General features: G+C 54.5%; 1 protein-coding gene across 1 annotated transcript; it reads left to right on the top strand.

Annotated features, from left to right (window-relative positions):
- The first annotated feature begins 10,326 nt into the window (after window positions 1-10,326).
- On the top strand, window positions 10,327-17,437 carry LOC102379143 (zinc finger protein RFP-like). The gene is made up of 7 exons (XM_025217036.1): window positions 10,327-10,746; window positions 12,041-12,136; window positions 14,336-14,566; window positions 14,949-14,971; window positions 15,628-15,740; window positions 16,495-16,554; window positions 16,909-17,437. Exons 1-7 carry the CDS (start codon window positions 10,327-10,329, stop codon window positions 17,430-17,432), a joined length of 1,467 nt encoding a protein of 488 aa, XP_025072821.1. The 3' UTR covers window positions 17,433-17,437.
- Window positions 17,438-21,249: the final 3,812 nt, after the last annotated feature.

The raw sequence follows: 21,249 nt of genomic DNA, 5'->3' as shown, positions 1-21,249 counted from the left end.
GTCGCCCCTGCCAGACGGCTGAACCCAGCCTCTGCCCGCTATGTGGGCAGGCCTCAGGTTTCTGCTTCTCTACTGTAACATGCTGCCTGCCTGGCTTGACTTGGGCTTAGCAGCCTCCAGTGTTTTCTGCTTTCCCTCGACCAAATTGCAGCTGGACTTCCCTTGTCCTTGGCCCCCTCAGACACTAGACTGGCTACTGCCATATTTACTCAAATACAAGATGATCCTGAATATAAAATGAATCCTCAATAATTGAATTGGATATATGGAAAACAAATAATATTTGTTGTATAGTTTTCCAGGTATAGAATGTAATAGTGCTGGTTTGCCTTCAATTTGCCTCCCATGCACTGCCACAGCTGGGAAAATAAATTGGGGGGGTGGGGGGGGTGGAGAGGAGGTCAGGTAGCCCCACTGCCCTCTGCCCACCCCCACCATTCTCCCCCTGCAGCCCATTCTCCCCCTCCTTACTATCAGACCCTACTCTCCCTGAACACATGGACATGCAGAGAAAATCTGAAAATACTGATTTTGATATAAGCATGCCTGCAGTAGCTGGCATATAGGACTTAGTTTGTCCATGACTGATGTACTTTATGCTTTTGAAACTGCTGCAAGTTTTAGCACAGGGACCTTATAAACACACTGCTAGGCAGCACTTTTGGAGTTATCTTATAAAATTAAGAGCAAAAAAAGGAAGCATTTTGCACCAAATCAGTTCCAAATTCTACTGAGCAGAGCTCAATCATTCATGTCTGTGTGGTGCTACCACCAGCAGGTATCCTCTCCCCCAGGCTCTGGGTCAATTCACTTACCAAGGGCTGCAGGGTAGGAGCCTGCCTGAGCCTTACAGAGCTGACCCACGCTGCAGCACACGAGTCTTATACTACCCCCAACCCCTCATGGATGGGTTACAGATGCTCCAGGCCTCGTTTATTAGGGGGAGAGCGATGAATATCTTTTATGAAGTCTGGCACATGGACATTGCTGGTACAAGAAGCTTTTCTCTGAGCCATAGCCCTCCTAGTCCACTAGAGAGTGCGATTTCCCCCTAATCATCCTGGAGCCAGAATCTGGTGAACCAAGACATCCTCTTGCCCTTGGACCTGCACGGGAGATGCACGGTTGGGTGCTCAACCTGGACAGGGGTTCTCCTTAGAAGACTTCATCAGGGAGGCGTTAGAGGCCAGGTGCATTTTCATGGTCCTACAGAGCCTTAATCTATAGGTGACTGGGTTGATCTTTGCAGTGATTGGGAAAGGGCCCAAGCAGCTGTACTCCAGTCTGGTAGGCAGACACACAGACAACAGGTGAGTAGCCAACCTTTTCTCCCACTGAGAAAGCCGGTGCTTCTTATCTGCAAATGTCTTGTAAGTCTCCTTGGCAGATACCACATGTTCCTTTAGGTCTTGTTGGGCCTGGTGGATGCGATTCACCAGATCATTAGTGAGGGTGCATGCAGGTGCACGTGCACCCACTGAGATTGGCGCTGCACCCTGCCACCGACATTGCTGTGCGACATTGCTGACATTGCCCGCTCACCCCTGCCACCTTCAGGCAGTCGGTGTGCACCCCCAGTCTCTGGGGGCAAGAGTTGTTCATGCACCAGATCAGCTGTAGCCGGTATGTTATAGGACTGGGAGGACAAGAGATGAGCATGGGGGTGGAAACCATAGTTCAAAATTAAAAGGAGACTATTTAGTGAAGTCATGTTGGCAATTATTATATGGGGATACTAAAAGTGGGAAGAGGGAGACCCAACTGTTCTGGTGATCGTTCAAAGAGCATCAGAGATCGTGTTTGAGTATCCGATTGATCTGTTCTGTTTGTCCATCTGCCTGTGGGTGATGGGCAGATGTGGCAAGAGGTTTGATTTCTATTCTTTTAAGAGCTCTTTCTGGAAGTGGGAGATGAGTTGAGGGACGCAGTCCCAGCATTCCCTCCACCCACCCAAGTCATTATTTTGTCAAAGACGTTGAAGTTCCCTTGACATCATTTGTTCCTCATAAACCCATGCTGGTCACATGTAAGCATTGGGAAGGGGAAAGTCTGATCACAGGTGGCCTTCTCTAGGATGTCCCCCAGGTATTGAGGGAAGGCTAATCAGTCTGTTCTTCCCTGGGTCCTCCTGCTTGCCCCTTTTAAAGAGGGGCACTACACTGGTGGAGACAGCTCTCACAGCTCCCTGCAGGTCAGTCTATGTGGGGACACTGGTGATGCAGAGGGGGGAGATGGGAGGGAGATTGAGGCAGCAGCACCAGTTCTCACGGAGCCCCTACAATGAGGGAAGGATGGAGGCAGGGTTGGCAGCTGGGGCTGGGGACACTGCCCAGCTGGGGTGGTGCACGGGACCTGGGGCCATGGCAAGAATGTGAGACTACGGGGCCCAGCTGGGGAGGGAACTGGAGCCACAATTGGCTTGGCCGGATGGGGATAGGAGCTGGCAGGGGAGCTGGCTCCACACTGTTGCACGTACTCCCGAGGAAGGGGCTAAGGTGAAGCAGAGGTTGGGTCTGTGGCACGCGCCCCGCCTCTCCATGGCGGGACACGTGGCACTCATGAAGGTGCTGTTGCAATCAGTACTTCTGTACACCGCATTGGTCTTCCCCCTCTTCTCCAAGTGTGTCACCCACAGAACGCAGAGAGCGGTGTGCATTTTCTTCTGGGGATCCAGAATGGAGAAGGTGGCAAGAAAAACCCTACACAAAAAGAAAAGGGCCAGGAGCAGGGGATGCCAGACATCCACCTGTTCCTACAGGCAGGGTACATGAGCCAGATCTGCAAGCTGGCTACTGGGCTAGCAACCAAAACAGCCTGTCTTGTCAAGTATTTTGCAGGTCATCTCCTGAGACTGTGGGAGTGTACGTTCCAGCCAGAGGGAGACCATGCACCATGAAGCAGCCCTGGATCTGCAGGGGCTGAATGAGGTCTGGAGCAAGGATGGGCTAGAGATGGAAAGCCCAGAGACCATGTCCAACCACAGCAAGATACACAAGGCAGTCAGAGACGGGGACGGGCAATTGACCATGGAGCTGCTCCCTGACGATGACTGCCAGGCCGTCTGGGATCAGATCTCCACAAAGACCCATATAAAGACCACAGAGACCTGACCTGGCTCATAGCTCACTGTGCGCTCCCAGTGAAGGCGCGGGGGCACAGAGCAAGGCGAGACACTAGACCCAGCTGCCGCACAGAAAGCTGCAGAGGTGAGAACGAGGCCATTGACCACTCCTGTGGCTCTGCCCCTATGCCACGGGAGTCTGGGAAAAGGTAAGCCGTCTCCTGGAAAAAGTAACAGGACTCAGGCTGATGACAAGGGAGGCAGCGCTGTACGGACAGTGGACTAAACATCAGGGGTCTCAGACAACCTGCTTTGAGCAGTCTGTGTCCTGCGTCAGGAGCGCCCTGTGGCAATGCAGGAACCTCCTGATGTACAGACACACCGAGCTCAAGGAAACAGACTTTGTTAAAATGTTTCTGAGCAAACTCCAGTCTTACCACTGGAAAGTGATGGCAGAGGATGGAGAAAATGCAGCCAGCTCCATCTGGAAAAGGGACATGGGGCACAGACTGTTCAAAGACCCTGGGGAGGGTAAGTGGGAAAGGAAAAGGGAGAGGACAGTGACGCAACTGGACCTGGAGACAGCAAGAAGGGCAACAGCAGGATCAGCAGCAGTGGCAATGCAGCGACAAGGACTGGGAATAAACTGAGATTGTCAACCCCAACTGGGGCTTGGACAAAGGAACTGTGCTTGGGTTAGGGAAGGGCAGCAGGTGGGTGCATGGGGGTTTAGGAGATCGAGTGCATTTATTGTAATGGGCACAAGGGTTTCCTAATGCAGTTTGAGCTGCAAAAAAACGTCTGCACCCACAGCAGGCACAGGACTGCAGCCTGGCTGGACCAGCTCTGGCAGGAGCCACCTCCACAGCCCTGCAAGCGGGACCCAGAGCAGGAGAGTGGAGTGTGGCCATAAGAGTCCTTACCATTGCCACTGCACCAGCTGCACTGCCAGCAGCTCAAGGAATAAACAGACCAGGGGAAGGGCAATGCTGTCCTCACCTCCTCGCTCCCCAGCCATTCCCAGCTCTACCGTAGTGCCATGGCCCAGGCATCACTGCCACTCCCCTCAGGCACCCCACACGGCCCCCACTCTGCCTCCCCCCAGGATAGAGCCGCAGGTCATGCAAGCACCTCACAGCAGGAGGAGGTGAAAGCAGCATGGCCTGCCCCCACTCTTACTCCTTGAGCGGCTGGGGCACGGGGGCACTGAGTCTCACCACCCGGCTCTGCCCTCCCACCTCATCTCAGATTCAAATAAATATGGTGCAACTTGATTCCCTGTGTTGTTTGTTGGGGACTTGCCCACAGTGCAAGGACAATTTCCTTGGACTTATTCAATATTCGTGAGTGTGGAATAAACCTATCTGCTGGTGGCATCTGTGGGTGGTCCTCAATTGCCGCTGACCACTGCCGATGCTGCCAGCGGCATCTGCGGGTGGTTGCTGACCATTGGGCATCACTCGCCACCCTCCTCACCCCCACCACCAACAGCACCATATTCACCTGCGGGAACTCACTGCCACACCCCTGTCACCGACAGCACTGCCGATGCCTGTGGGAGCTGGCTGGGGCCCCCCCCCCACCCCCGCCAGCCTCTGGGGGCACACAGCATTCATGTCTGGGTGGAAACACAGGCCATATGGCATTATCCCCATCCTCCCTGACTGGATGGAAATAACTTCTCTTTGCAACATTTAGGCCCAAACACTCCTGCACACAGGGCTGCAGGCCCATGAAGGGGGTCTTATGATGGGCTCAGGTCCCCTGTTGGCATCACAATCTCAGCCTGTGATAAACCAGCAAGAGGTGGGGATACAACTAGCACCAGGATGTCTTGGCAATAGCCACAGCCCTGTCCTCTTCTCACATCTGTGAGAGGCTGGAGGCCCTTCACCAGCACACTGCTCCTCTCGGCTGTACCTCACTCCTGGGGGGCTGTGCAGGGTTGGTGCAGTCCATGTCCTGGGCTGACCTGCCCCCCGCCCATGTGACATGTGCTGTTTTGGGGGGGGTCGGGGGGGGGTCTCCTCCCTGTCCCAGATGCAGTTACCCAGCATCAGGAGCTTGGTCTTTCCTGGCTAGGATCTCTCATCAAGGCAGCTGCCCTGCTGTGCCAGCCCAAGCTGTCAGCTTTCCTCACACCTCACAGCTACAGCTCCCAGGTTCAGCCATCAGAGAGGGGAAGTGTCACACAGGGCCCCAGAGAACACACCTGGCAAGCTTGACCCTGCCTTCTCTTTCCCCCTCACCATGTCCAGACTCCCTTACAAGCTGATCTGGGCCGTGCTGGGACTCAGGGGAGCCCACCTTTGCCACATTTGCTGCAGGTCCCTTCTGCTTTTGTCTCCCACGAGGGAGGACAAGGTTGAATCATCCCCCAAATGAAACTTGACTGCACTGGAGCTGAAACACCCCAAACTCTTCCCTCAATGAAACACCAATGTCCTGCCCTGAAGGCTTTCCCTGGCCCCACAGACACAGTGAAGAACTCAGGGGCAGCTGGGCAGGCACACACCAGCTCTGGGCTGCTCTTCTCACTGGTCCCTGGCAGGTGCCAGAACTGAGCTCCCTCCTGTCCAGGGCTGCCAGCCACAGGGGATTGCAGACCTTCTCCTGCAGCCACAAATGCATCCTGCAGCAAACTAAACCCCAATATAACAATGTTCAGCGCTATCCCATCATTGCAGCTGGCCAGAGCCTGCCTGTCTTGCTGTCACTAACTGGGCTGTGGGAATGATGGCCTACGGAGGACCCTTCCACAGGGTTGCACAAGAGGCCACACTGACTGCACTGACCCTTCACTGGGGGAGAGGTGAGGCCATGTCTGGGATCAAACGCTAGGATCCAGGCCCTTAACATGACTTAGGTGTCTGTAACAGGGGGCCTTCTCAGGGCCAGTTTACTAATGGCCCGCCCCCCTGCTTCTGGGCCAACTTCCCACCTTCTCGTCTGCCATGCCTTGATGTTCTTATTAAGTTGTTAAATTAGGCAGGAGGCTGCCCAGCTCTTGCCCTGATGCCAGGGGGCGCTATCTGCAGCTCCGTTCCTCCCCTACACCACAGCCCAAGCCTCACAGATGGCATCCACAGATGTTAACCTCACTGGCCTCACACTGGGCCCCAGAATCCTCCAATCAGGACCCCTCTAAGATCCTTCCATTCAGGCAGCCTACCCTGTCCTCATTCTGGGCTGCCTTACTCCCTGAAACTATTTCCCCTCTTGGGCATGGTCCCCGCAGGACCCTTAGCCACACAGGCCCTGGCCTTGCCTCCCAAGCCAGTTGGGACCCCAGGCCCTCAGCTCTGGGCATCCCTTGTGGTGGGCCCTTGGCCCTTTTGGTCCGGGCCCCAGCATTGACCAGTCAAGGGTACTCTACGTCAGGCCTCTGAGCCTCTAGCCCCACTCTCTCTCATGGGTCCACCTTCTTGGCCCTACTAGGTATAGCCTACCTGGTTGCGGGAGCTGGGGTTATCAAGGCACCCTGAACCACCTTCCACTGGGGTGGTAACTGGTCTGGCATTTCCTAGGGGCTTCCATGCCACTGAGAGCCCCACCAGGACACCCACTCCTAGCAGGGTGCAGTTTTAGGTCATGCCCAGGACCAGGAGCCTCCAAACCGTCCCCTACAGCTCCTCCCTGGCTAGGAAAGTCCAAGCCCCTAAAGCTGGGTCTCTGCATCTGGGACAGGGAGGAGACCCCCAAAACTGCACATGCCACTGGGGCAGGAGGCAGGTCAGCCCAGAAGATAGACTGCACCAACCCTGCACAGCCCCTAGAAATGAGGGAAAGCAGAGCCATGAAAGTTGCGTGCCGCCAGTGGCTGGCAGCATAGGTGATGCTTTTTGCAGTGGGTGCATGTGCACCGACATGCACCCCAAACACGTCGCCAGTCCACCCAGAACACACCAGCACACACCAATTTCCTGGCAGATATATTTATTCCACACTAACAAATATTGAATAAAACCATGGAAATTGTCCTCACACTGTGGGCAAGTCCTCAACAAACAAGACAGGGAATCAAGTTGCACCATATTTACTCGAATCTGAGATGAGATGGGAGGGCAGAGCCGGGTGGTGAGACTTGGTGCCCCTGTGCCCCAGCAGCACAAGGAGTAAGAGTGGGGGCAGGCCACGCTGCTTTCACCTCCTGCTGTGAGGTGCTTGCATGACAGGCGGCTCTGTCCTGGTGGGAGGCAGAGTGGGGGCTGTGTGGGTGGCATGAATGGAGCAGCAGGGATGCCTGGGCCATGGCAGTGGGGTAGAGTCATGGCCTGGCCTGTGAGTTGTTGGGGAGAGGGATGAGGACAGCATGGCCCTTCCTCCAGTGTCTTATTCCTGAGCTGTTGGCAATGCAGCTGGTGCAGTGGCAGCGGTAAGGACTCTTACGGCCACACTCTGCCTTCCTGCACTGCGTCCCGCTTACAGGGCTACGGAGGTGGCTCCTGCCTGTGCCACTCTGGCCAGGCTGCAGTCCTGTGCCTGCTGTGGGTGAATAATTTTTTGGGCCAAACAAACAAACAAACAAACAAACAAACAAACAAATATATATAAATATATGTGTGTGTGTTTGTATGTATATATATGTGTATGTATGCATGTATGTTGTATATAAGTATATGTATATATACTTTATATATATATAAAGTTAGATATATACATCCTCTGTCATAAACTTTTCATCTCGCACCTCAAACCGCATTAAGAAACTTGCGTACCCATTACATTAAATGCACCCGCTCTGCTGTACCCCCGTGCACCCACCCACTGCCCTTCCCTAACCCAAGCACAGTTCATTTCTCCAAGCCCCGGTTGGGGTTCACAACCTCAGTTCATTCCCAGTCCTTGTCGTTGCATTTCCACTGCTGCTAATCCTGCTGTTGTCCTTCTCACTGTCTCCAGGTCCAGTTGCGTCGCTGTCCTCTCCCTTTTCCTTTCCCACTTCCCCTCCCTGGGGGTCTTTGAACAGCCTGTACCCCATTTTCCTTTTCCAGGTGGAGTTGGCTGTGTTTTCTCCATCCTCTCCCTCTGCTTTCCAGTGGTAAGACTGGAGTTTGCTCAGAAACATTTTAACACAGTCTGTTTCCTTGAGCTCAGTCTGTCTGTACATCAGGAGGTTCCTGCATTGCCACAGGGCACCCCTGATGCAGGACACAGACTGCTCAAAGTGGGTTGTCTGGGACCCCTGATGTTTAGTCAGGTGTCCATAAAGCGCCACCTCCCTTGTCATCAGCCTGAGTCCTGTTACTTCCTCCAGGAGCCGGCTTACCTTTTCCCAGACTCCCATGGCATAGGGGCAGAGCCACAGGAGTGGTTGATGGCCTTGTTCTCACCTCCGCATCTTTCCGTGCGGCAGCTGGGTCTAGTGTCTCGCCTCGCTCTGTGCCCTCGCACCTTCACTGGGAGCGCACAGTGAGCTATGAGCCAGGTCAGGTCTCTGTGGTCTTTATGTAGGTCCTTGTGGAGATCTGATCCCAGACGGCCTGGCAGTCATCGTCAGGGAGCAGCTCCATGGTCGATCGCCCGTCCGTCTCTGACTGCCTTGTGTATCTTGCTGTGGTTGGACATGGTTTCTGGGCTTTCCTTCTCTAGCCCATCCTTGCTCTGGACCTCGTTCTTCCCTTGTAGATTCAGGGCTGCTCCATGGTGCATGGTCTCCCTCTGGCTGGAGCGTACACTCCCACGGTCTCAGGAGGTGACCTGTTAAATAATTAACAAGACAGGCTGTTTTGGTTGCTGGCCCAGTAGCCAGCTTGCAGATCTGGCTCATGTACCCTGCCTGTAGGAACAGGTGGATGTCTGGCATCCCCCACCCCAGCCCATTTCTTTTTTTATAGGGCTTTTCTTGCCACCTTCTCCATTCTGGATCCCCAGAAGAAAATGCACACCGCTCTCTGCGTTCTGTGGGTGACACACTTGGAGAAGAGGGGGAAGACCAATGCGGTGTACAGAAGTACTGAGTGCAACAGCGCCTTCATGAGTGCCACGCGTGCTGCCATGGAGAGGCGGGGCACGTGCCACAGACCCAACCTCTGCTTCACCTTAGCCCCTTTCTTCGGAGTACGTGCAACAGTGTGGAGCCAGCTCCTGTGCCAGCCCCTGCCCCATCCAGCTGAGCCACCTGTAGCTCCATCCCCTCCCCAGCTGTGCCCCGCAGTCTCGCATTCTTGCCATAGCCCCAGGCCCCGTGCACCACCCCAGCTGGGCAGTGTCCCCAGCCCCAGCTGCCAACCCTGCCTCCCTCCCTCCCTCATTGTGGGGGCTCTGTGAGAACTGGTGATGCCGCCTCAATCCCCCTCCCCCCCATCTCCTCCTCCGCATCACCAATGCCCCCCCATAGACTGACCTGCAGGGGGCTGTGGGAGCTGCTCTCCACCAGTGTAGTGCCCCTTTTTAAAAGGGGCAAGCAGGAAGCCCCAGGGAAGAACAGACTGGTTAGCCTTCCAACAGTACCTGGCAAGTTACTGGAGGACATCCTAAAGAAGGCCATCTATGATCAGCCTTTCCTCTTACCGATGCCTGCATGTGACCAGCATGGGTTTATGAGAAGCAAATAATGTCAAAGGAACTTCAACTTCTTTAATAAAATAACTACTTGGGTGAATGAAGGGAATGCTGGGACTGTGGCCCTCGATTCATCTCCCACTTCCAGAAAGAGCTCTTAAAAGGATAGAAATCAAACTTCTTGCCACACCTGCCCGTCACCCACAGACAGACGGACAAACAGAACAGATCAATCAGATGATCAAACAAGATCTCTGATGCTTTTTGAATGATCACCAGGACAGTTGGGCCTCCCTCCTCCCACTTTCATTATTCCCATATAAGTACTCCCAACATGCCTTCACCCCATGCCCCCATGGGAAAACTAAACATGTTCAAGTGAATAGGAGTTTTTCAGCACTTCCCAGTCCCAAATAACAATCCTGACAGCTCTGAGTCACCGACCCTGACAATTTTCAAAAAGTGTCTTGACACCCATCTTGGTGGGGTCATCTGGCTCCAGTGGTCTTTCCTGCCCGATATAGGGGGGATGAGCCTGATGATCTAGAAGGTCTCTGTTCTTTTCATTGGAGTTGTGCCGAGCTGCTGCTCCACAAAGGGTTACCAGATTACCCCGCAATCCAAGGGCTGGATCTTTACCCCCTGGCTCCTGCCAGGTAAGCAACAATCTAGTGATTTCCCAGAAAGGAAATGCCCCAGGGTGAGCTCAGCCCTGAGCTCAGCGAAGTGAAACTAGCCCCTTGACTTCCCTGTTCACAGCCATGGCGGCTGAGAGATCTCTACAAAGCCTCCGAGATGAGGTGACCTGCTCCGTCTGCCTGGAGTTGTTCAGGGACCCGGTGATGATCGTGGGCTGCGGGCACAACTTCTTCCGAGCCTGCATCGCCCAGTGCTGGGAGGGGGCCGAGACGGACGTCACCTGCCCCCAGTGCAGACAGACCTTTGCCCAGAGGCTCCTGGGCCCAAACAGGCAGCTAGCGAATGTAGTAGAAGTGGTCAAGGGCCTAAGTGTGGGGTCTGCGGAGGGAGTCGGGGGGAGGATGGTGTGCGAGCAGCACGGGGAGGCTCTGAAGCTCTTCTGCGAGACAGACCAGACCCTGATGTGCGTGATCTGCCGGGAGTCCCGGGCGCACCGAGCTCACCCCGCGGCTCCCATCCAGGAGGCTGCGCAGCAGTGCAAGGTACGGGCACGCGGGCCCGGTCCGGCTGTGCAGCTAGCTGGGACTTATACTTCCTTTTTGGCACTGGGTCTTTCTCCCCCATGGCCACTGCACAACTGCATCGCTGCACACGGAGGCTGTTTTGTTGTAGCCTCTGTGCAAACAACCCTACTGGAAGGAGGTGAGAAGGACCAAACTGCCCTTGTCATCAAATCCTTCTTTTGAAACCAGATGGAGCAGGAAAGCCACTCCCCTGGCTCTGGACACGCAGAGCAGCTGAACTTCCTCCAATGCCACTGTGGCAGCGATGACCCACACTTGTGTGTGAAGGGCTGTGCCTTGAAACCAAGGGGTGTCCGGCACTGGTTTCCCTTCAGTTGTTACAAACCTCCCTTGGAGCTGCCTGGACACTGCTTGGGGATGGTGGGGATTGTAGTGTGTGGACAGACTCTGTTTCCCTTTGTAGAGAGACCATGTGTCATGCTCTGGAGGGCACTCACTGCTCACGGGATCTGCCACGAGCAGCCGCTTCCCCCAGCCGATGCTCCTGGCGTGTTGCACAAGTCTCAGTAATGCGCATTGCATTGGTGCCGGGGGCTTCAGGGCTAATGTTGGGTCCAGAGGGGACGTGGTGGCACCGCCCCAGCCCAGGGAGCACAGCCAGGACCTCCTTTTGTATCTGAGCACCTCCTTCCCTGTCTCTGTCCAGGCCTGGCTACAAAATGCCGTGCTGATTTGGTTCTGGATTAATGCTGCTCTTTCTGAGGCATCTCGCTGTAGCTGTAGCCGTAGCTGTACCGCTAGGGTGTGATACTTCAGGACTGGTGCCTCACTTCTGAGTTTCTTCATTTCAGTGCCCAGAGACCAGATCTGTGTCTTGTCCGGCCCAGCTGCCTAAGACTGGCTGGTACTCTGACCTGTTGACCATGCTTGATTCAAGGCCGTGTTATTTTCTGTTCAGTGCATGTCCCTGACAGTCTGCACTTCCCACTGCTTGCAGTGTTGCCTTGTGGCACCTCCCTAGGACGGCTCCATTTTTCTATGTGCTCTTCCTGCTGGGCAGGAGCTGGCTCCACAATCCAGCTGAAAGCTGGCTGCTTGCTGCTCCAGCTGTGTTCAGCGCACACTATTTAATGCTGCCTCCAGGCAAGGGTGCGCTGTACTGGGAGCTGCCGGTCCAGCCTGAGCACATGGACCTTCCTGGTGTCATGCTCCCAGTGCACCCTCGAGCAGGCCTCTTGGTTATGGTGCAGGGAAGAGACTTCAGCTTCTCCCCTCCAAGGAAAACTGACCCAAAGTATTTTCCTTCCCTCAGGAACAAATTCAGACTTGGCTGCAGCTGCTAAGGGGAGAGAGGGAGAGGCTTGAAGCACTGCGAGGGAGTGAAAGCCAGAAACACCAGGAATACCAGGTGGGTGCTGCTGGGGTCAGGCTGATGTGGGGGAGGAAGGAAGGGCTGTGTCTTGCTCTGCATGTCTGGTGGGACAGTGACCGTGGCATTTTGTGACCGGTGTTGCAAGGTGTTGTGGCAGGTGCACACAGGCAGGTCTTGCAAATCCACTCATCAGGGATGAGCAGGGATCTGGGTTTTTCATTTGCAGTGGGAAAATGTGGATTTTCTCCTTTAAAGGAGAAAAACATGGGAAATGGCAGGTTTCCCCTTGTAGGCTGGCAGAGTTGCAGCCTGCTTGAGGCTGGGGGGATTGGGAGGAGGACAATCGGGGCAGGGGGCACTACGTGCATGCACATATGGGCGCACATGCACTTGGCAGCCAGGCAGCATGGTGGAGAGCAGCTGCCCCAGCTCCCTGCAGGTAAGTCTATGGGGGGGCATAGGCGATATGAGAAGAGTGTTGGGGGGAAAATTGAGGTGGCAGCAGCAGTTCTCGCCGAGCCCCCAGACTGAGGGAGGGAGTGGGGCAGGGCTCACTGCTGGGGCTGGGGGCACTGCCCAGCTGGGGGGGTATATGGGACCTGGGGCAAGGGCAGTAACAGAAGACTGCAGGGCCCTGGGGATGGAAGTATGGGCAGCTTGGTGGGATGGTGTAGGGGCTAGCATGCCAAGGACCTAGGGGCTCCCTACTGTTGCACATACTCCTGGGGAGGGATCTGGCACCAGAAGTGATGCACTGCAGGGGCACATGAGCACACCTGCCCTTCCAGATTTCTGTGCCCACAGTGTTGCACGGGACTGCAGCTGGCCAGATCGGCATGGGCAGAAGCCACCTCCACAGCCCAGGAGGCAGGACCCAGCATTGGAGGGAGGAGCAGGGCAGTGAGAATCATTGCTGCTGCTACCCCTGCCCCAGCACCAGCCACACGCAAAGGAGTAACAGGCCTGGGGAGCAACCACGCTGTCCTCATGTCCTCCTGCCACAATCGCTCGCACACCTGGCCACAGCTCTACCCTGCCACCGTGGCCTGGCCACCACTGCTGCTCCCTTCAGGCCACATGTACTGCCCCCAACACCACCTCCCCTCCAGAGTAAAGCCACAGCCCAGCATGCAAGCAGCTCACAGTGGGAGGAGGTGAGGGCAGTGCAGCCTACCACAGCTCTGTTATTCCTCGTGCTGCTGGCAACACAGGTGCATTGGCGGGGGCACTGAGTCTCACCAATCCACTCTGCCTTCCTGTGCCGGGTCCTGCCTGATGGGTCATGGAGGCAGATCCTGCCCATGCTGGTCTGGCCAGCCTGCAGCCCAGTGCGCTGCCATGGGTGCATAAATATTGGTGGGAGTATATGCCCCAAAACATACCCCCTTTTATGCACCACTAGGAACAGGGAGCTGTGGAGTGAGGGGCACCAGTGGGGGAGGTGGGATACAGGTCTGGGAGTGAGTGGCATCAGCAGGGCCAGGGGGCTGCGGATGAGTCTCACTGCCCAGCTCCACCCTCCATAGGCTGCAGATCAGGACTGAGGGGTACCATCAGGGCTGGGGGATGTCTGTGGCTTATGAGTGAGGAGCATCAGCATATCAGGGATACTCAGCACCAGGGGAGGCACAGCTGAGGCTTGACCAGTGGGAGGGACAGCTGAGGCTGAACCTGCATCCTGATCAGTGAAGTGGGAGGGGGGATCTCTGATTTTCTATCAGTAAAAAAATCAATTAAATCCCCAAATATAGAGGTATTTAGAAATGGTTTTATTATAGTGATTACAGCAGTGGTAGTCTTCCAAATTGCTTTAAAATTGTAAATATATCAATAAAAATGTGTTTTCTGCTGATACCTATATATATAGTGGTGCTTCACTTTAATTGTTGTAAAACATGGATTTTGGGTTTATATCAGAGAATTTTAGAATTTTAAACAGAGACAACCAGGATCACTGATGATGAGAGGAAAGTTTTCCTTGCTGAGAACCATGGACTTCTCCTCTCCATCAGGTCCTGGCTCTCAGGGAAACAGAAAAAACTTTTGCAAAATGAAGAGTGAAGAGATCCCAGGCAGGGCCGCAGACCTGAGCTACCCCCAGCTCTGTTCCAGATGGTGGGATGTCGGGGGTCCCAGCCATGTGGACAGTCAGGACCACAGGGCCTTACAAACCATTCCCTGCCTCTCCCCAAAGCAGCTGCCCTCCCTGACGTGGTTTCTCTCTGTTCATGGCAGCAAAAGGCAGCAGCCGAGAGGCAGAAGATTGTGGCTGCGTTTGAGCGACTGCGCCGGTTTCTGGAGGAACAAGAGCAACTCGCGCTGGCCGAGCTGGGAGAGCTGGAGAGCAGGATTGAGAAGAGCCAGGGGGAGACTGTCACCCAACTCTCCGAGGAGATTTCCCGTCGCAACAGCCTGATCAGGGAGCTGGAGGGGAAGTGCCAGCAGGCCGCCAGTGACCTCCTGCAGGTGAGGCACATGAAATGCCTCTTATCCAAGTGCAGGGGAGGGAAAGGGTTAATCTTGGGTTTGCCAGGACCAGGTGCATAACTGAGGAGGAGCAAGTAGGGCAACGGCCCCTGACAGGCACGTGGTGGCAGTGATGGGAGATGCAGAATATCAGCCCCAGCTCCTGCTGTCCTGTGCATGGCCACTGCCCAAGGTGCATGGTTGTCCTATTACACCTCTTGGGGGTCACTAAATTGTGGCATATAAAGGGGCTGAACTTTCCCCACATCCTTCTGTGTGCGGTACTTAAGAGTCTGAGGACAAGTATGCCCCCTTGGGCAGGGGGTCCCAAGTGTGACGTGTTGCACTGAGCTCACTCTTGCATCTTTTTCTCTCACTTTAGGACATCAGGAGCACACTGAGCAGGTACGTGGCTCCACCTGACTCCGCATAGAGGGAAGGGTCTTGGGAGACAATGCAATGGACACATCTCTGCAGGGTACCACAGCACAGCAAGCACTGGGACTGCCCCAGAGGTGGGAAGCATGAACATCCCCCATTTCTCCTCAGGGAAGTGACGGCTTTGGGCGCTGGTGGCCTGAAGTCTGTAAAGTGTAATCTGGACCTTCCCCATCTTGTCCCTGGGGAATAGTCCTGGCCACCAGAGCTTGAGCCAACTACCCATGAAGTCTCAGCTCCTTTCTGATCCCAGGAGATGTCCTGGACGTTTTGGAGCTGAAGAAAACTTATCAGTTCCTGCTGGGGGCGCTGCCACAGCCACCATGGGCAACTGGTGCCTCCTGAGTCTGGTGGGGCATTCGCAGGTGCTGCCAGTGGTGTTGGCTGTGAGGCCACAGCCAGTGACCTCCTGCAGGCACCGCTGGCCCTGTCAGGTGGGGCACATGCCCTCCCATGCCCCTCCTACACGTCGCCTGTGATGGCCACTGTCTGTGCTGCCCCTGCCCCTGTGGCTGAGGCACATGAACAGAGTCAGTCTCCAGGTCCCTCCATCCACCCAATGTTTTTACCATGAAGCTGAGCTGTAAAATGAAAATCAAATAACATGGACTAGTTTTTCCCAGGTGCAGGAAGGAGCTGTTCCAGCTGCCAGAGGGGTTTTGCCCAGAGCTGGAAACAAGACTCAGCATCTTGTCTGGACAAACGCTAGCTCTACAGGAGACTTTGAAGTTCCAAGGTATTGAGAAGGGGGCTCATGGGATTCCTCTGGGGTCATAGAGAATGAGAAGCCAGGGGTGATGGGAGCTATGGGGCCCTGCCCCACACAGAGCGAGCCCCCAGTGCCTCATGTCAGGCCACCAAACTTAAGAGTCAAAATTAAACATGTGGCAGGCTGTTAGGTTTGGAGCCTGCTGACTTGACCCCAGCAGTGCAGGGGAGCGGGTTCCCAAGGGCCAGGAGAGGAGCAGGGAGGGCGCAGAGCAGTCAGGCAAGGGGTGTCCTGAGTAAAGCTGCACCTCTGGTATCCTGCACCCCCACAGGGACTGCTGGAGCAGAGGACAACTCTGTCTGGACCCCTGGACTTCCCCAGCCAGCGCCAGCCCTTGCCTGTCCCCTCCGCCAGTGAACAAGAGAGTTGTGAAGCTTATCACCTTCCCATGGGCTCCCCCTCCACCCCCTCCTCCCCAGGGCCCAAGTGGGCAGGATGGGATGTGCACGGAGCTCCCCCGGGTCCATGGCTGTTACATGTCTCCCCCTACTCCTCTGCCTGCACCTGCAGCTCCCTCCCGCCCTGTCCTGGGGGGGGGGGCTGTGCTGCGGGGGAGCAGGGAGATGTGGAGGCAGCTTCTGCAGCCACAGTCCCAGCAGCAGAGGGAGGAGCTACCCTGGTATCTCTGCTCAGTCTCAGGGGCTCAGGACCAAGGCAGGTCCCAGCTTTAAGCATGAACCAGACACCGGAGGTATAATGTCTGTGCCCCTTTCCCCTGCAGAGATGCTGCCATCCAACCTGGAGAAGGGCAAAGGGGGACTACAGGGATCATTCATAAAGGGTAAGTGCTGGGGAGCTGGTCCCAGCATTAACAGGATGATCCTGCAGAACCCATAGCCGCCCCTCACGCAAGAGTCAAACCCTCTCCCAGCCCAGCACCAAAACCCTCTGCACTGGGACCTGGAGCGCTGGGCTGGGATTTTCCTGTCCTCACCTGTGGGTTGGCTCCTCCCTTTCCCTCGTGCCAGGCTGAGGAGCTGCGGGGCCATCTGTGCTCAGCCTCCAGGGCCCAGGGCAGAGGCAGCTCCAGGGGCCCAGGACAGTCCCAGGCAGGATGGGTCTGCTGGGGAGGGAGAGGAACAGCCCGCCTGCCCCAGACTGAGCCCTGTCCTGATACTGCAATTCTCTCTGCCAGTGACGGTGACTCTGGATCCAGACACAGCTAATCCCAGGCTCGTCCTGTCTGCGGATGGAAGAAGTGTGAGATGGGCAGACACACAGCAGCCTCTGCCCGCCAATCCTGAGAGATTTGATTTGTACTCATGTGTGCTGGGCCATGAGGGATTCACCTCCGGGAGACACTGCTGGGAGGTGGAGGTGGGGCAGGGGGCCTGGGCCGTGGGGGTCACCAGGGAGTCTGCAAGGAGGAAGGGAGGGATCAGATTTAGCCCCGAGGTGGGGATCTGGGCAGTGCAGCGCTGTGGGGATCAATTCCAGGCGCTCACGGCCACTGCTCCCACCCCACTGTCCCTGCGCCGGGCGCCCAGGAGGCTGCGGGTCTGTCTGGACTTTGCAGGGGGGTGGGTGTCATTTCTTGATGCTGACACAGAGGTCCCGATCTTCACCTTCCCACCGGCCTCATTCACTGGGGACAGAATCCGGCCCTGGTTCTGGCTCTGGGTATGGGGGGTTAGATCTGAGCTCAGACTGTGCCATTGAGTGATGTTGGGGAAGAGCTGTGGAATGGATCCAACATGTGGGGAAACGGGGCACTCTGGCTTCAGATCTAACTGTTTATGTAAGCAACAAGGCACCAAATGTAAGTTACCACTCAGAAACTAATTAATAACTAAATAGCTGAAGAATCCCTTTTAGGCCTAGGGCACAATGAAGATAACAAGGAAAAGGAATGCACCCATCCTGCCAGAGGGGCAACAAGAACACTCCAAGGCTAAGATAAGCTGAAGACAAAAGAAGAACAACTGCAAAAACAGAAGCTGAGTATGGAAAAACCCCAAAGCCAAATGTAAGCTACCACTCAGTAAACTAATTAATAAATGGCTGAAAAATCCCTTTTAAACCTAGGGCACAATGAGGATAATGAGAAGGAATCCTGCCAGAGGGGCAACAAGAACACTCCAAGGCTAAGATAAGCTGAAGACAAAAAAAAACCCAACCGCAAAAACAGAAGCTGGGTATAAAAAAACCCCAAAGCACTGAAACAAAGAATGCCCATCCCTATAAAATAACACTTAAAAAATGCCAAGTTGGGTGAGTCTCTTTCTCTCCTGATGTTTCATAGGAGCACAGATACATCTGTTCACCCCGCTCCAGCTGTTATCTTCAAATCTGCTATCTTCAAATCATCATCATCTACTCAATAAGCCCGGGTTGGCTATCCTGGGCTAATATTGAGCAACTATTGCTAGTAACTATATCTGGTGCATGTGTGGATAAAATGGTTGTTTTGAGTATGTATATGCCTGTGTGTAATAATATGTATAATGATTTGTGTGTGTTTGTATGAATGGTGTGCCCAAACCTCTATGTCTGACTCATGTAATCAATAAACATGATACCTTGCCTTATCCCCCTTAATAAAGTCTCGCTTGTAATTTAAGCAATTGGCAATTTGTGTAACAGGCCAAGCTCTTATTCACCCACAAGCCTCCTCCCTCCCTTGGGGCAGCAGCATGGCACTGATGGTGGTGCAGAAACTCCACTAACCTTCATGCCGGGCTTTTCCAACTCTAGATGTTGACCACACAAACTGAGATTGAAGGTCAATCAGGACTAGAGGTGAAAGCATTTGCTGTTTTGATTTTCTGCAAACCAGTTTTTAAGCAATTAGAGCAACAGGAGAGTTTTATGCTGGAAATCTTCTGGGTTACACTAGCCTCACCTAGAAGTGCTCTATGTTTCCAAATATTCTGTAGTCAATTAAGAACCTTATTCATAGATTCGTAGATTCATAGATGTAGGGTTGGAAGAGACCTAAGTAGATCATCAAGTCCAAACCCCCACCCTTGGCAGGAGAGAATACTGGGCTTATATGACCCCAGCTAGGTAATTGTCAAGCCTCCTCTTAAAACCCCCCAGGGTAAGAGCCAGCACCACTTCCCTTGGAAGTTGGTTCCAGATCCTGGCCACCCTGACAGTGAAATAGTGTCTTCTAATGTACAGCCTGAATCTACTCTCAAACAACTTATGGCTGTTATTCCTTGTTACTCCGGGAGGTGCATGGGTGAACAGGGTTGCTCCCATTCCCTGCTGGTCTCCCTTGTTAAGTTTGTAGACAGCCACTAGGTCCCCTCTCAGCCTTCTCTTGTGAAGGCTGAACAGGTTCAGGTCCCATAACCTCTCCTCGTAGGGTCTGCCCTGCTGTCCCCGGATAATGCGAGTGGCCCTCCTCTGGACCCTCTTGATGCTGGCCACATCTCTCATAAAGTGCGGCGCCCAGAACTGGATGCAGTACTCCAACTGCGGCCTGACCTGGGTCGCATGGAGGGAAGGATCACCTCCTCGGACCTGCTTGTGATGCATCTGTGGATGCTTGACAAGGTACCGTTAGCCTTGCTGACCACGTCCTCACATTGGCAGCCCATGTTCATTTTAGAATTAATAATGACTTCAATATCCCTTTCTGCCTCTGTGCTTTTGAGAAGGAAGTTCCCCACCAATAGGTATGCTGCTGCTTCCTAGTGCCTAAGTGCAGTACCCTGCACTTGTCAGCGTTGAATCCCATCCTATACACATTCGCCCACCCCTGTAACCTGTCCAGGTCCACTTGTATCCTGTCTCTCCTTTCTAGCATGCCCACCTCACCCCAAATCTTGGTGTCATCAGCGAATTTAAGCAGGGTGCTTTTCACCCCCTCATCCAAGTCAGTAATAAAGAAATTGAACAGCGCGGGCCAGAGGACCGAGCCCTGGGGGACCCCACTGCCCACATCCCTCCAGTCAAACATGACCCATCCACCACCACTCTCTGGGTGCGGCCCCCTAGCCAATTTGTGACCCATTTGACTGTGTAGGCATCAATGGCACAGTCCACCTCACTTTTTAATGAGAATGGGGTGGGAGACAGTGTCAAAGTCCTTCCTGAAGTCCAGAAAGACTACATCCACCGTGACACTCGCGTCCAATGATTATGTGACCTGATCGTAGAAGGCAATCAGGTTGGTCTGACAGGACCTGTCCTTAACAAACCCATGCTGGTTTGCCCTTGAGCATCCTCCCCCTGCTGGTCCCTCACAGATGTGCTCCTGGATAATCTTCTCAAAGAGCTTCCCCAGGACCGAGGTAAGACTAACGGGTCTATAGTTGCCTGGGTCCTCCCTCCTCCCTTTTTTGAAAATGGGGACCACAGTGACCTTTTTCCAGTCTTCTGGCACCTGGCCAGAGCACCACGAGCGCTCCTAAAGTTGTGCCAGGGGCCCCGCGATGACCCCTGCCAATTCCCTCAGCACCCTGGGGTGGAGAGCATCTGGACCTGCTGATTTCAACATGTCGAGCCCCTCCAGAAGTTCCCTAACTCAGTCCACCCTAGGTCTGGCCAAGTCTTCCCCGAGTCCATCCTGAATATCGGTGGGGGAAACGTCCCAGTCCCTGATCAGAAAAATGGAGGCGCCTGCAGCCAATCTCACCGACTAGGGGGAGGGAGACCCTCCCATGGCTGACTGCCGACCAGGAAAACAACCATGGTGTTCCCGGAAGTGGCTGTAGCACTTCATCCAGCACTCCCACTCCCCGGCTGGCGCTTGCAGGCGGGCACCAATGCTCCCGCCTGCCCTCCCTGCCCGTTGCCTAAGCAGGGAGTGCTGGCTGTGAGGGGGTGCACCAGCACTCTCAGGGGGTGCACATGCACCCCCTATGCATCGTGACTGTCCCTTCCAACCCTAACATCTATGAATTTATGATATAAATGCAAAATCTTCACTTTTCAAGAATTAAAGTGAAACACTGCTATGTATATACATAGGTATCAACTGAACACCATGTTTTATTGATATATTTACAATTTTAAAGCAATTTGGAAGACTACCATTACCTTAATCATTATAATAAAATCATTTCTAAACACCTATATATTTCTAAATACCTATATATTTTTGGATTTAAGTTTATTTTTTTAATCATAGAAAACCAGAGACCCCCTGCCCACTTCACTGACAAGGATGCAGGTCCAGCCTCCCCTGGTGCTGAGCAGCCCTGATATGCTGATGCTCCTGACTCATAAGCCACGGACATCCCCCAGCCCTGACGCGACCCCATAATCCTGACCTGCAGCCCCCTGCCCCTGCTGATGCCACTCACTCCCGATCTGTAGCCCCCCTTCCCCGTTGGTGCCCCTCACTCCACAGCTCCCTGTTCCCAGTGGGACATAAGAGGGGGAATGGGGTGGGGCATATGCCCTCCCCCAAGTTTATGCATCCACGGCAGGGCACGGGGCTGCAGCCTGGTCACACCAGCATGGGCAGGATCCGCCTCCATGACCCAGCAGGCAGGACCCGGCACGGGAAGGCAGAGTGGAGCAG

Source organism: Alligator sinensis, unplaced genomic scaffold, assembly GCF_000455745.1.
Source record: "Alligator sinensis unplaced genomic scaffold, ASM45574v1 scaffold1208_1, whole genome shotgun sequence".
In the NCBI taxonomy this organism is placed as follows: domain Eukaryota; kingdom Metazoa; phylum Chordata; order Crocodylia; family Alligatoridae; genus Alligator; species Alligator sinensis.
This window is presented reverse-complemented; position numbering and strand designations above follow the sequence as displayed.

Bases quoted from the DNA above. Each gene is read 5' to 3' on its own strand.
- LOC102379143 (XM_025217036.1), top strand. From the start codon at position 10,327: ATGGCGGCTGAGAGATCTCTACAAAGCCTCCGAGATGAGGTGACCTGC. The intron at 10,747-12,040 runs GTACGGGCACGC...TCCTTCCCTCAG, and splicing joins AGGCTGCGCAGCAGTGCAAG to GAACAAATTCAGACTTGGCT. The intron at 14,972-15,627 runs GTACGTGGCTCC...AGTTTTTCCCAG, and splicing joins ATCAGGAGCACACTGAGCAG to GTGCAGGAAGGAGCTGTTCC.